This window comes from Arachis hypogaea, chromosome 16 (assembly GCF_003086295.3).
Source record: "Arachis hypogaea cultivar Tifrunner chromosome 16, arahy.Tifrunner.gnm2.J5K5, whole genome shotgun sequence".
NCBI classification, from domain to species: Eukaryota; Viridiplantae; Streptophyta; class Magnoliopsida; order Fabales; family Fabaceae; genus Arachis; species Arachis hypogaea.
The window spans coordinates 145416285-145428739 of NC_092051.1; the positions used below are offsets into that span (position 1 = coordinate 145416285).

Below are 12455 nucleotides of genomic sequence, written 5' to 3' on the forward strand. Positions count from 1 at the left end.
AAACCCACTCTTCACAAAAGTGTGAACCACAACCTTCCAATTGCAATAGCCATTAGGCATCATATGTCTACCAATAAGAATAATGCATGGCAGAATTTGTAATGTATAGTCATTAATTAGTCATCATCAATATTTTTAATGATGTAATATGACATCTAACGATATAGAATTGTTCATTTTTTATTTAATGATTGAGTGGTGACCAGATTTCAATAAAAGTGCTGCTCCTAAATTTTCTCTAACAAAAAACTACAAGTAAATAAAGTTACAATTTTATCAACAACTGTATTCTTTTATGGGTTGTGACAAAAACTTTTATCGGACAAGTGGTGTAAGAATAACTTGAATAGTTGGAATATCTAGCCTGACACAATATAAATGTCAATGACCATGACAACTTTGTTATATATATATATGACCAATTACCCAACTTGATATACATTCTTTAATAATAACTCCAATCATGACAACAAGCATGGTCACATTTTTCACAACCCTTTTGGTTATACTCATGAGTTTCCAAACTGAATCATTGCAACATCCAATTCCATCGCCATATTATTCAGGATCAGTTAAAGCTGGATATTGGCCTTCAGGTAATTCTCTCTCACCTTCTTCCATTGACACAAGATACTTCACACACATCTACTATGCCTTTGTAGAGCCAGAACCAAACACCTTCAACCTCATAATCACATCCTCCGACCAAAACTACATACCTCAATTCATCAATGGTTTAAGCAGCCGGAACCCTCCCGTCAAGACCATATTATCCATCGGAGGGGGTTCCAGCAATGCTACCTTATTCTCTTTGATGGCTAGCACGGTAAAAAACCGTGCAGCCTTCATAAACTCCACAATCCAAGTGGCCCGTCAATATGATTTTGACGGACTAGACTTGGATTGGGAGTTTCCTCAAAATGAGCAAGACATGGCAAACCTTGCTTTGTTGTTCAAAGAATGGCACCAGGCTGTGGTTTTCGAAGCCAAGGTTCATAGAAGGCCACGTTTGCTGTTGACCGCAGCTGTGTACTATGCTCACACAATAGTACTTATTGGGCCTGGCCCAAGGTCTTATCCGGCCCAAGCTATTAAAGATTACTTAGATTGGGCTAGCCCTATGTGCTTTGATTACCATGGTGCATGGTCCAATTTCACTGGCTACAATAATGCTTTATTTGATCCTAAGTCCAATATAAGCACCCAATTTGGTCTCGGATCTTGGATCCAGTCCGGCGTCCCGCCCTCAAAGCTGGTTTTCGGGTTACCGCTTTACGGGCGAGCGTGGAAGCTCCAAGATCCGAAAGTTCATGGGGACGGAGCGCCCGCAGTTGGAGCAGCCGATGGCACGGATGGTACTATGAATTATAATGATATCTTGGAATTTAATAAAAAGAATAAGGCTACAGTTGTGTTTGATAGGTCAGCTGTGTCTTATTACACTTATGCTGGCACTACTTGGATGAGCTATGATGATGCACCCTCCATGACAAGGAAGGTTCAATATGCTAAGTCTTTGGGATTGAAAGGATATTTCTTTTGGCAAGTTGGAGGCGATAAGAATTGGACTATGTCAAGACAAGGTAAACTACTCACACCATGCTAATTCTTTTTGTTTGGGATGTTTTGATTCTTATTGGTTTCTTTGTGCTCTAAATATGGTCAAATTTAATAGATTAGATCCATAATTCTGATATTTTTTTTTCTTTGGCAGCTTCAAGTTCGTGGGGACACTGACGTTCTATACCAAGTTTATTAATATGAATTTTATGTTATTGTTTCTATCTAGCCAACTATATTGTGTAACTTACTGAAAATTCATGTCACTATTCACGTGATCATATTATGCAATGACAGATTCAGAACAATAGGTGTTATGGTGCTGCGTTTTTTTATTGAATAATGATTATTATTATAATATCAGATTCATATCGTGCTACATGAAAGAGAGCTTTAGTACTTGAAAGCTATATTTCTATTCTTTTTGGTAATCATGGTAATACACCGAACTGTTACGGTTTTTCGTAAAAATAACGTGCATAAAATTAATTCTTAAATGGAAGTTTGATGTAAATAGATTATTTAACAACACCAAAGGTTAAGTTTCAATAACTTTTCTACAGAATGACATAAGAGTATTATCGCAATATATAATTGTATATGGAATAAAAATATAAACGAATTAACCTGTAGTTCATGTATATCATAGTCATACCTTAAATTTTAAGATTTTGCTTGGTTAATTAAATAGAAATACTAGATAATCAATTTTTTTTAACCAAGTCAAATCAAATCAAAATTCTGTATGCATATTTTTGTCCGTATCATTGTCATATATTAAACTTTAAGATGATACTCTTTGTTTGGTTAACTAAATAAAAATATTAGACAACAAAGTCTTTTTTTTAACTAAGTCAAATCAAGTCAAAATTTATCTAGGCGTATTCCTTCTTCTTCTTCTTTCTCCTTTTTCATTATCATTATCACATCTTCTTCCTCCATCATCATCATCATCATCCCCCTCCTCTTCTTTCTTTTTCTGTAATGTCATCGTCATCGTCTTCTTCCAAAAATAAGAATTTGAAAAATAATGCGACATTCTATTTTATACTTTTGCATAATTCTTTTTTAATCTTGTTGTCATTGTCTTCATCTTTTAAAAAAGAATAAAAAAAATTGCAACATTATGTTTTGAGTCATGTTTAAAGAATTTGAATGTCAAAACTAAAAAATTCCTATGTCTCAAATAAAAAATTTTGGTATTATTTTTTTCTTTTTATATTTCTTACAAACAATTTGTTTTTATAGTTTTTTTTTTCACTTTCATAATTCTTATTGTTTCACTTTTTAAAAAGAATAAAAACAAAAGAAATCAATCAAAAAAAATTACGCAACTTTTTGTTTCATTCTTCTGTTTATCCATAATAACCCCAATAACTTTTGAAGAAAAAATACGATTTAATAAATAATTCATAACCTTAATAAATTTCAATATCAAAATTAAAAAAATTCGTGTCAAACTTAAAAAATTTCTACTTCGGAATTATGTGATTTCATATTATGTTTGAGCGGTTTTTTCTTTTGGATTTTGGAATTTAAATCAACTTAGTTAAACTTGATTTATAAAAATATTTAAATATATAACAAAATCCTTAACTAAATAAGATTACACTAAACCACTACGACTTCGAGTTTTCCCAATTTTTGTAAAAAGGATAAAATAACAGCTAATTACAAGATATTTGATACATTAACATAACTTACTGATTACGAATTTCAGAAATTATTTCCTTTATCTAAGAACCATTTTACTTGTATTTTTAAAGATTTTAATTAGAATAAATCATAAATTGATCCACAAACTTGGCCACTTTCATCCTTAATCTTTATTTATTAGTCAATTAGTCCCTACACTTACAAATCGATAGACAGGCACTAATAAGCAACGGTTAGGTATTAAAGTGGCCACTGATAAAAATTTTGGCACCAATTTGGAATTTTACTCTAATCATATCTATTTAGGCAAGTGAATTATATTTCTGAGCGCCCAAAAAGCAGGTAATAAACATAAATTACCAGAACCTAATCAGAGACCTAACTTAAAAAAATAAAACACTCAAGACAAAAAAGTACAAGGGGGCAGTGGCGGCATTCTGTCACCGCTCCTACGAAACCCCCGTCTCAAACTATCTAGTATTTGATTCATCCAGTGTTGAGAAAGGAAGAGAAATGGGAATTTACACTAACATTAAATTTAAGAGTCAGGTTGCTCGGACTTCATGGGTGCACCCGACGACGATGCACAACTTCCATTTTGCAGATAGAGGCTGTTCGCAACCATTGAGTCACTAACCAAGCCGACATCCATGTCATCGAAATTGAGCGAACCTCTGACCTTCCGGTTGCTACAATAGAACCAGACTAAATAAGAACAACATATTTTATGGTAATAACAAGATTCAATCACCAATAACTCAAGGAAAGCATACCCATTCAAACGGTTATTGATGGCGGTCAGGTCTTTTGAAGGGCTCTGATATGCATGGGTGCTCTCCCCAACACATGCATAATAGCTTTTTGAGTTATGTGATATTAGAGCATCCATCTGCACAAACCATTAATGAACACATTTTGTTATTAGGTTGATATCTATGGTAAATATGCTACCACATCAGGTAAAATGCAGTGGATCAAGGGAACATATTGGCGGTTGGTGTTCCGGTGTTCTTGTTGGGTCTTAAGAGGAAAAGGGAGGGATGGAAAGGGCTTGAAGAGTAAAATAAACTCTATGTTACTCATGAAATCATTCCCTTCCCTCCATTCTCATCCATCCAAGATCCCAATTCGCCAATGTATGCTGGTGAGACTCCAGAATTGGATTTGAACAAGGAGTATAAACCAACGACCCAACAAAAGTTGCAGAACACGACAAAAACTAATAAACAACCCAGCATCATGTAATTTTAACAAAGATGCTTAATGAAGAAGGCAGCCTTTATCTTCAAACATGCATTCATTGCATTACAATAATTTTTTCCACCAAAACAAATTGTGTTTCCTTAACAGTGGTTTCTAGTCACAAACTTGTCGCACATAGACATCATATCAATCTGTGATCTAAAGAAGTGACTGGGAAAAGAATTGAATGCATAATACCGACATAATTATTCAACACACCAATAACTGTAAAGAATTGAAGTCCTCACATGCTGCTTCATTTTACAGCATGATGTCAGTAGACTGTATACTGTACAGCATTAAAAATTAAAAGATACTGGAAAGAAAAGGAGTCCAAAGAGGAAAGCCATATAGCCAATAAATGAACAAGTACCTTAGATGATCGTAGTGGAGAGACATATACATTGCGTGTGGCAGACACCTTTTTTGGTGACATATCTGGAAGGCTTGGGAAAGATGATATTTTAGGAGATCCAGGACATTGAGCTAAAAGGCCAGCAAAAAAAGGTACACAAATCAACAGATTGAATTAATATGCCAGATATAAATAAAACAATAAAATAAAAAAAAATCATATACCATCATTTTTAACATTCACTTCAGGCATCCGGCTGTTTTTTGTAGTGATTTCTGCAGGCCCAAGTTCTACTAGAAGTGGCTTCACAGTGGGAATGAATACTTCATTGTAGAATGCAATGATATCCACATGCTCCTGTCCTCTTCTCTGCTTCCATCCAGATCATTATATAAGGTTATGATTCTGAAGGGAAAGTTCATGTAAGCATCAAATTTTAGTTACATACCCCATTTCGGCGTGTCAATGACCAATCCACAAATACATTGCGAAAGACTTGTGGTTTGCACTGTGGTTGCTTTCTATAGTTGTATATGATCTCCTTGAAAGTTAGATTCAGTTGAGAAATCTGCAAAACACTAAAGGATGAGAACATTGGTAATAACAAAGCAAACACTGCAAGTATGAGTTACTAAAACTAAATGGAAACCTTAGCAACTCCATAAAAGCAACACAAAATGATTTGGTCGATATGGCGGTTGAAGAAGAGAGATGTCCGTTGATTAAGGATTTGCTGGAAAAGACAGTATACATTCTCCCTTATCTGTTGTGATAACTGTAACCTTTCAACCATGCCACTTATTCTGACTGCTCCCAACTTAATAATCTGCAAAAAAACAGAAATTGCATACAAGCTGTAATGCTTATTATAATGGTTTGGTGAAGCAACCAAAAAAAAGTCAACCTTAAATAAACACAGGGTAGCTGTCCTGTCATCATGAAACAAAAAAGATGGGGGTAATGCAATGATGCTATTCCAAAAGGCATTTGGTTTGTAACAAGGACAACAACTAAAACATCCTGAAATTCTAGTTGTCAAATTGAACAAGTAGGGAGCACATGCACAATTGTTACAGCATTTTCCTTTCAGCTCACTGAATTAAGGAACCTATGTATCTACATATGCACCTTTGTCAACAATTATTAATACAAATATAGCTTGCTTACAACTCCTTGTTAACAATTAAAGTCAAATACCTTGCCAAAAAATATGTTAATCCCAGTTTCTGCACATGTTTCTCCTCCACCTCCTGGATTTGGTTTTGTTGGACTGCAGAGAAGAAACAGTCAGCAAAGAGAAACAAAAAAGTAGAGGAGGTAAAATCTAAAAACTTGAAAGGTGCTGCCAGTGTTTACCTCGCAAATGCTGACTGTAGAGGAGGTGGGGGTAGCTTTGATTTAAGATTGCTGAAGGGAAGAAGCCGATCTTTCACTGGTGAAGCAAAAGAATTTCGATACTCTGTACAGAGTCGTTTTGGTGACATTGTATCCCCATTCTGAGCTGAAATCAATTCATTGACAGATATCTTACGATGAAATTCACTAAAGAGCAAGTAATAATTTTATGGAACATCACAAGTAACCATAAGAACAAGGACTGATGAACCACAATTATATGAGAACAGGAAAATGTGACATGACATCTTCAAGCTATGAAAAGAGAAGTATTACTTGGTGACGTCTCGAACTTAGGCAAGGAAGGCACAGGAGGCAAACCTCCACAAGAGAAATTAATATGCATTGCAATTTCATCCAATGATGGCATTGGTTCAGCTGATAGTCCGAGACGATTTATTTCCGCAGCAAGTGAAGGTTTAGCGACAGCTAAAGAGTTATACATTGACGAACCCTTTTCCCATACCATACTCTCCAAGAGTCGTTCTTCCAAGGAATTCAAATGTCGTCTTAATTCTCTTGGGAGAGATTCTTCATGTCTAATGAAACTTTCAATCACCTTGCTAAGATCAAAAGCTGTAATTCCAGTCCTCTCCAATACTGCAGGGAACAGCATTGTTACAGTCTTATGAGTTGCCAGAACAAGTTCCGCAGAACAGGCAAGCATACACCGATGGAACCTCTCATTAGTTAGTAGTGATGTTAAATTAGTTGCATGTAGTATTTGGGATTCTGCTCTGCACATTGCTTCCAATACCCTATAATATAACTTCAAGGCCTCCAATCTACGTTGCTCTGCCCAAATATTGTCCATCAGGCTCGCACTTTGCAGGCTTCCAGTTACACATCGTTCTCCAAGGGGACTGCTGGGAAATATTGCCTGCAATATGATCTGTGCCCTGCGCACCACATCACCTGTGACATCCCTGTCACATGATGTCAAGAAACGCTCAAGCTCTTGTGATGGCTTTGATGCAAGTGGTGATATGAGACTACGAAGCCACTTTGCAGTAGTCATTGCTGTGCTTACAGGAGTCGCAGCCATCTTTAAATTTACACTGCCTGGAATGCCATTAGCATGAGATGCGGGGGAGCGGTGGGGCGAGAGTGGACTTGTAATAGTCTTTACGGGTGATGCCATTGTATCAAATTTCCGCTACAGAGCACAATAATAGATAATTAGGTATTTGCAAATATATTGCAGAAGTAAATCTCAATTTTTCCCCCTTCAAACATACCTTTACACCACTTGCAGAAATAGAACCCCCAGACAAACTTCCAGAAGCTAACAAGCTGTCATCTTCATTGATGAACAGCCTTTCATCTAATTCACCCTTGTTGCGAATCATGTCATCATAATCTTTCTCCAAGATATTTAAACTGGAAGGAAGAGATGACTCCTCCATCAAATCTCTAAAATAGGTCAACCCATCTGCAAAACAGAGGATAGTAAGCACCAGTTAATGACATCATCTATTCTCCTGATGCATAAAAATTTATATATCTATGTATGTATAAATCGAAATAAACCTCTATCAAAATTCTCCAGGTTTTCAGCTTCACATTGAGATGCCAAGCAAGGTTGCTTCTTCAATATATTGGCGATTAAATTATTGGTTTTCTCCATGGTTTTCTTCAATTCATCTTCTGAATTGTTATAAATATTGCAGAGAGACGCCAGGAGGTCCACACCTTTGTTACTCTTCTTAACTAAGAAATTTGAACAGGAAGAAAATCAGAATAAATAGTTTACACACCAAATAGGCAGCACGGGACAAGAGAATGGATAAAATCAAATAAAATAGTGGGATGAGAGGAGAACAGCTATTACCGAAGCGTGAAGAGTCATTAATGTTGAAATTTCGAAATCGCGCAGGAACATGAATAATCAAGATTGCCTATAAAAAATAGATCAAAGCAAGTAAGACAGTTGCCTTCCTTTACTCGAAAAAGAGCCTAAACAGAACATAAAGGAGCAAAAGTAGTTGACTAATACACACTGCATGTCATGAAAACCCTCAAAGGCCAAGAAGCACTTTAAAATTTTTTTAAAGTTTTACAAGTTCCAACAGTTATCTTCATACAACACTATTGAAGAGAAAATGATATGAAACAGTGGCGAAGAATGAAGTAATATCACAATCTAACATACCAGGATAGAAATCAAACCATTGGTGCAAGTCACCAAATCTTTAAAACGGCTAAAAGCATGTACACGAAGTGCCAAGAAAAGTAACCATCCAAAGCGATGGTAGTCAGATGCTTGAACAGCCACAGATGAGTTCTTTTCAACATTATCCACTGCCACAAAGAACTCTCCAAATACACGTTTATAGTACCTTACATCATCAAATTTATAGGTCAATTAGTTCCTCCCTTAGTCTCCATTGTAACAAAAAACAGTTAATAATATATTGCCACTTAAGACAAGAATAATGGACATTATTCCCAGTTTATCTCTACAGGACTTATCTTTTACTTTTATATCTTAGAAAGGGTTTCTTCTCGTCTTTTTTTACTACTTTCTTTTCTTCAAAAAGAGTGAATAATCTATTATGCATAGGTAATTTAAGGCATTAAATGATGAACTACTTACTTGCTAAGAATCTTTAGGTGAATGGCATTTGCATGCATCTCCTTTGCCTGGTATAGATGTATGAAACAGAAATGGCTTAGAAAAACTATTTCTAAGGATTAAAAAGTGAAAAATTGAACAAATATAACCCTTATTCTCTGCTTAGTCATTACCTCAAGCCTGCTCTCCCAATCTGACCCATATATATTACTTAAAATTGGACCAGCCTTAACAACAAACTGAGGCAGCTCTTTAAAAAAATCTGCAATGCTGTTAAATACAAAAAATGATAACAGTGAATATTGGAACAGACTATAAACTTGTAAACCAGAAAGGATAGTGTAATACTTGAGCTTTGCTGCTCTCAATATACCGCACAAGGTAAGCCCAGTGTTATCCGTCTCTTGCTTCCCACCCGCCTCATTTTTCTGAGTCAATTTCTTGATAGAGTATAAAATAAAAGCAAACCAATACCGCTCTGCTTCTTCAGACTGAAAAGAATTATAGAGCCTCATGAGTTCAAATAGAAAACTTCCTTACAAGGTATATGTTATACTAATGGATGGTATCCATACATTCCCCATTGAAGAAACATTTGCCTGTAAAAGATGTTTGGTTCCTGCAAGCAGATTCATTGCTTCTTTAAGGCCTTTCTCATCCAATACTAGTCCATTCTGCACTAGGGAAAAAAATTCATATCAATATATAGCATTTAATGATAACAGATCTCAATTTAAACACAACTCAAGAAAGCCTGCTTACTGCACACAAATAATATATTCAAATACATCTATTTAGATCACGATTATCAATCCAATGACAGCCTTCTACGAACAAAAATGAATTGAGAAATAAGCAAATGACGTCATCATGTGTCCGAGCCCGTCTCAAACTTTCTTCCCAAGCAACATAAAGTGAATGATAGGAGTCAAATACAGTGGATGACCGTTATACCGAACGCGTCATAGTTAGTCATCAAACCATTTAATGACTAAGTTATTAAATGTTTTTGGTATTGCGCCGTTGCTTTCATTGAATTCGAAAACGACGAACTATATTATATTGTATAATAAAATATTCAGGTGGATCGCGGTGGGACACATCGAATGACCTGATCTTGCGCCAACGACACCATATCTTTATATCTTCCTATCAATCAGTTAGAAATCATTGAATAGAATATTTTCAGCTGTATCTCCCCTTTTTTATTTAAGAAAATCGCGTAACTTCCGGGAGTACATTATAAAATATTAATTTCTAAACTCGATATAATTAAAGAGTGTAACCAATTTGAGATTTCAGTTTTCTTATGTCATATATAAGGGGAAAAAAGGAGAAAGATCCACCTATTCACAATTACGACGTGCCCAAGGATTCAATAAGAGCTTACATAAGTACCTTACTTGTAACCTAAGAATAAAACTTAAGAAAATCTCGGATGCTTTTCATTCAGCTACTTCAATCTTTATGCCCCTAAGGATAAACCCTAGAGATCCTATGTTTGATTCAAACAAAATTACTAGTATTGAGGCTTTACCCCCACAAAAGCAAAAACAACAACAACCAACAATAAACATCAACATCAACAATAATAATAATAATTAAACAACGAAATCAGCAAACTCGGAAGGTTTGAAAAATGGACCTTGCAAAAGTGGGCGAATCGAGACTCAGCTTGGTCGCCATCATCAACGGCTGGAACGGAAGGCTTTGGATCTTCTTCCATGTTCGGTGTAGCTGGAGGACTCATGCAAAGGGTTCTATTTGACGCAGATCACGCCAGAAAGGTAACCCTAGTGCAAAGGAAGAAAGAGCGAGAGAGAGAGAGAGAGAGAGAGAGAGAATTAGAGTGAGAAAGAGATAGAGAGAGAAAGGGCTAGCTTAGCAGTGACTTCTATTATGCTTCAAACAAGTGAAATTATAACGCATGTAAAATCCAAAAATATCTTCCTCTACTAAAATTAAACATGTACAAAAAGACAGAAATCTTAATCTAAAAGTTATAAAAAAAAGGTACCAAAAACAAACGAATGAATTAGCTTCTTATTTTACATAAAGTAACACAATTACAGCAACTCGAAGAAATGCAAGTAACACAACTTGAATCAAAGAAAGAAAAAAAAGAAGAAGAAGAAGAAATAATCATCGGCTAACAACTACCAACATAATCACAGATCTGAAAGGACAAACAAACAAACCAAAGAAGGAAGCCTTACAGTGGACTAACAAATTGTGGATATGTGTCGGCGGATTGACTCACGGCGGGGAAGAAGGAACAGCGGCCGTGGAGAGTGGTGGTAGCGGACTGTTGTGGAGGGAGGACTGAGGAGAGACAGTGAGAGAGAGAGAGATTGGGTTTTCTGGTAAAAGAAAAGCCTAGGGTTTCATTTCACTCTCATGTAACGTAATTTTTTCTTTTTTTTGGGGATTAATTTTGTCTGTAAAAGTAAAGAAAAAACGTATATGCGTTGTTAATATATCCCGCCAAATTGGTGTGTCCCTACGAGATTTTCCCGCCAAAACGTAGTCTGATGTGGATGAGGGTACTTTAGTCATTTTGGTTTGACCCGGAATGTACGACAGTCGCCACGAGCAGCATGAGTTACTTGTTTCTTCTTCTTAATTCTTATCTCTCTTTCAGCAATCCTGGAAAAAAGATTCTCTTTTATTTATTTATTTATTTTTTTCGACTGTCCCTTCTATTTATATTCTTTTTTTTCTCGAGAGTTCTCTGATTTTTATGGACTGGATCTCTCTTAAGATTTTTGTTCAGCTCTCTAAGTTGAAGGCCCAATTTCTTTATATCATATGACCCTTTCTCTAGTAAAACCGAGTCCTGATCCATTCAAGCTATGAAAGAAAATTTAGGGCCAATAAAAAAAATATAGAATATGCTAAAAGAATTGTTGTTGTTCAAAATCAAACAAAAAACCCGTTAAAAAAAGAGCCAAAAATAAAAAACATTGATTTTCTTGATACATAGTTGTCAAAACTGGACCAAATCGAATCAATCAGGTTAATAGATCATTAATTTAACCGGTAGGCCACTGATTTTTTTTTTGTGACTAATTTTTTTTTTTTTGTGACTAACCGGTAGGCTACTGATTAAACCAGTTGATTAGGTCTTATATAAATAAAAAATAATAAAAAATTTAAAATTAAAACTTAAAATATATATTTTTACTAATATTTTAAAAATATTTAACTATTCTAAAATAATATAAAATAGAAATAATAAGTATTTTGTTAATTTTATTCTATCATAAATATTTTTATTTTATTTTTTATATTAAAATAATATTATTTTCAAATTTTAATAATTTATTAATTAATTTATATCTATTATATTATTATATACTATAAGTATTTTTTAAAAAATAATATTAACAGATACTATATAATTATGAAAAAAAAAATAAGTGAATTTATAATTATTGTTAAATAAAAATATAATTAATTTAAGAATAAATAAATTTATAACTAAAAATAAAATAAATTAAATAAAAAATAAACTATTTGATGAAAGATATATATATATATATATATATATATATATATATATATATATATATATATATATATTATAATTTACATATATATTAACAAGAAGAATGATAGCTTGTGGCTTTGAATGGAATTTTTCTTACTGATATAAATAAGATTGAATTTTTG

The 12455-nt window shown here is 34.4% G+C and overlaps 2 protein-coding genes across 4 annotated transcripts; one reads left to right on the forward strand and one right to left on the reverse strand.

Annotated features, from left to right (window-relative positions):
• Window positions 1-213: 213 nt before the first annotated feature.
• LOC112697547 (class V chitinase CHIT5) lies at window positions 214-1868 on the forward strand. Its single transcript, XM_025750777.3, has 2 exons — window positions 214-1583; window positions 1715-1868. Exons 1-2 carry the CDS (start codon window positions 464-466, stop codon window positions 1735-1737), a joined length of 1143 nt encoding a protein of 380 aa, XP_025606562.1. The 5' UTR covers window positions 214-463; the 3' UTR covers window positions 1738-1868.
• Window positions 1869-3517: 1649 nt separating this feature from the next.
• Window positions 3518-11462, reverse strand: LOC112697548 (retinoblastoma-related protein 1). Of its 3 annotated transcripts, XM_025750779.3 has the most exons (19): window positions 11000-11431; window positions 10429-10576; window positions 9359-9457; window positions 9132-9274; window positions 8957-9053; window positions 8805-8851; window positions 8361-8547; window positions 8040-8106; window positions 7739-7918; window positions 7447-7640; window positions 6485-7364; window positions 6170-6314; window positions 6011-6083; window positions 5463-5639; window positions 5262-5381; window positions 5038-5182; window positions 4832-4944; window positions 3990-4105; window positions 3518-3905 (listed from the first exon to the last, which is right to left on the reverse strand). In XM_025750779.3, exons 2-19 carry the CDS (start codon window positions 10531-10533, stop codon window positions 3755-3757), a joined length of 3039 nt encoding a protein of 1012 aa, XP_025606564.1. In that variant the 5' UTR covers window positions 10534-10576; window positions 11000-11431; the 3' UTR covers window positions 3518-3754. The 3 variants fall into 3 exon arrangements, with proteins under 3 accessions (XP_025606564.1, XP_025606567.1, XP_072077571.1); XM_025750782.3 differs by lacking the exon at window positions 10429-10576 and having other exon boundaries at window positions 11000-11462; XM_072221470.1 differs by lacking the exon at window positions 11000-11431 and having other exon boundaries at window positions 10429-10816.
• Window positions 11463-12455: the final 993 nt, after the last annotated feature.

Coding starts and splice junctions, on each gene's coding strand:
- LOC112697547 (XM_025750777.3), top strand. CDS start 464: ATGACAACAAGCATGGTCACATTTTTCACAACCCTTTTGGTTATACTC. Junction 1,584..1,714: donor TTGGACTATGTCAAGACAAG/GTAAACTACTCA, acceptor TTTCTTTGGCAG/CTTCAAGTTCGTGGGGACAC.
- LOC112697548 (XM_025750779.3), bottom strand. CDS start 10,533: ATGAGTCCTCCAGCTACACCGAACATGGAAGAAGATCCAAAGCCTTCC. Junction 9,458..10,428: donor GATTCGCCCACTTTTGCAAG/GTCCATTTTTCA, acceptor TCCCTAGTGCAG/AATGGACTAGTATTGGATGA. Junction 5,382..5,462: donor GCTTTTATGGAGTTGCTAAG/GTTTCCATTTAG, acceptor AGTGTTTTGCAG/ATTTCTCAACTGAATCTAAC.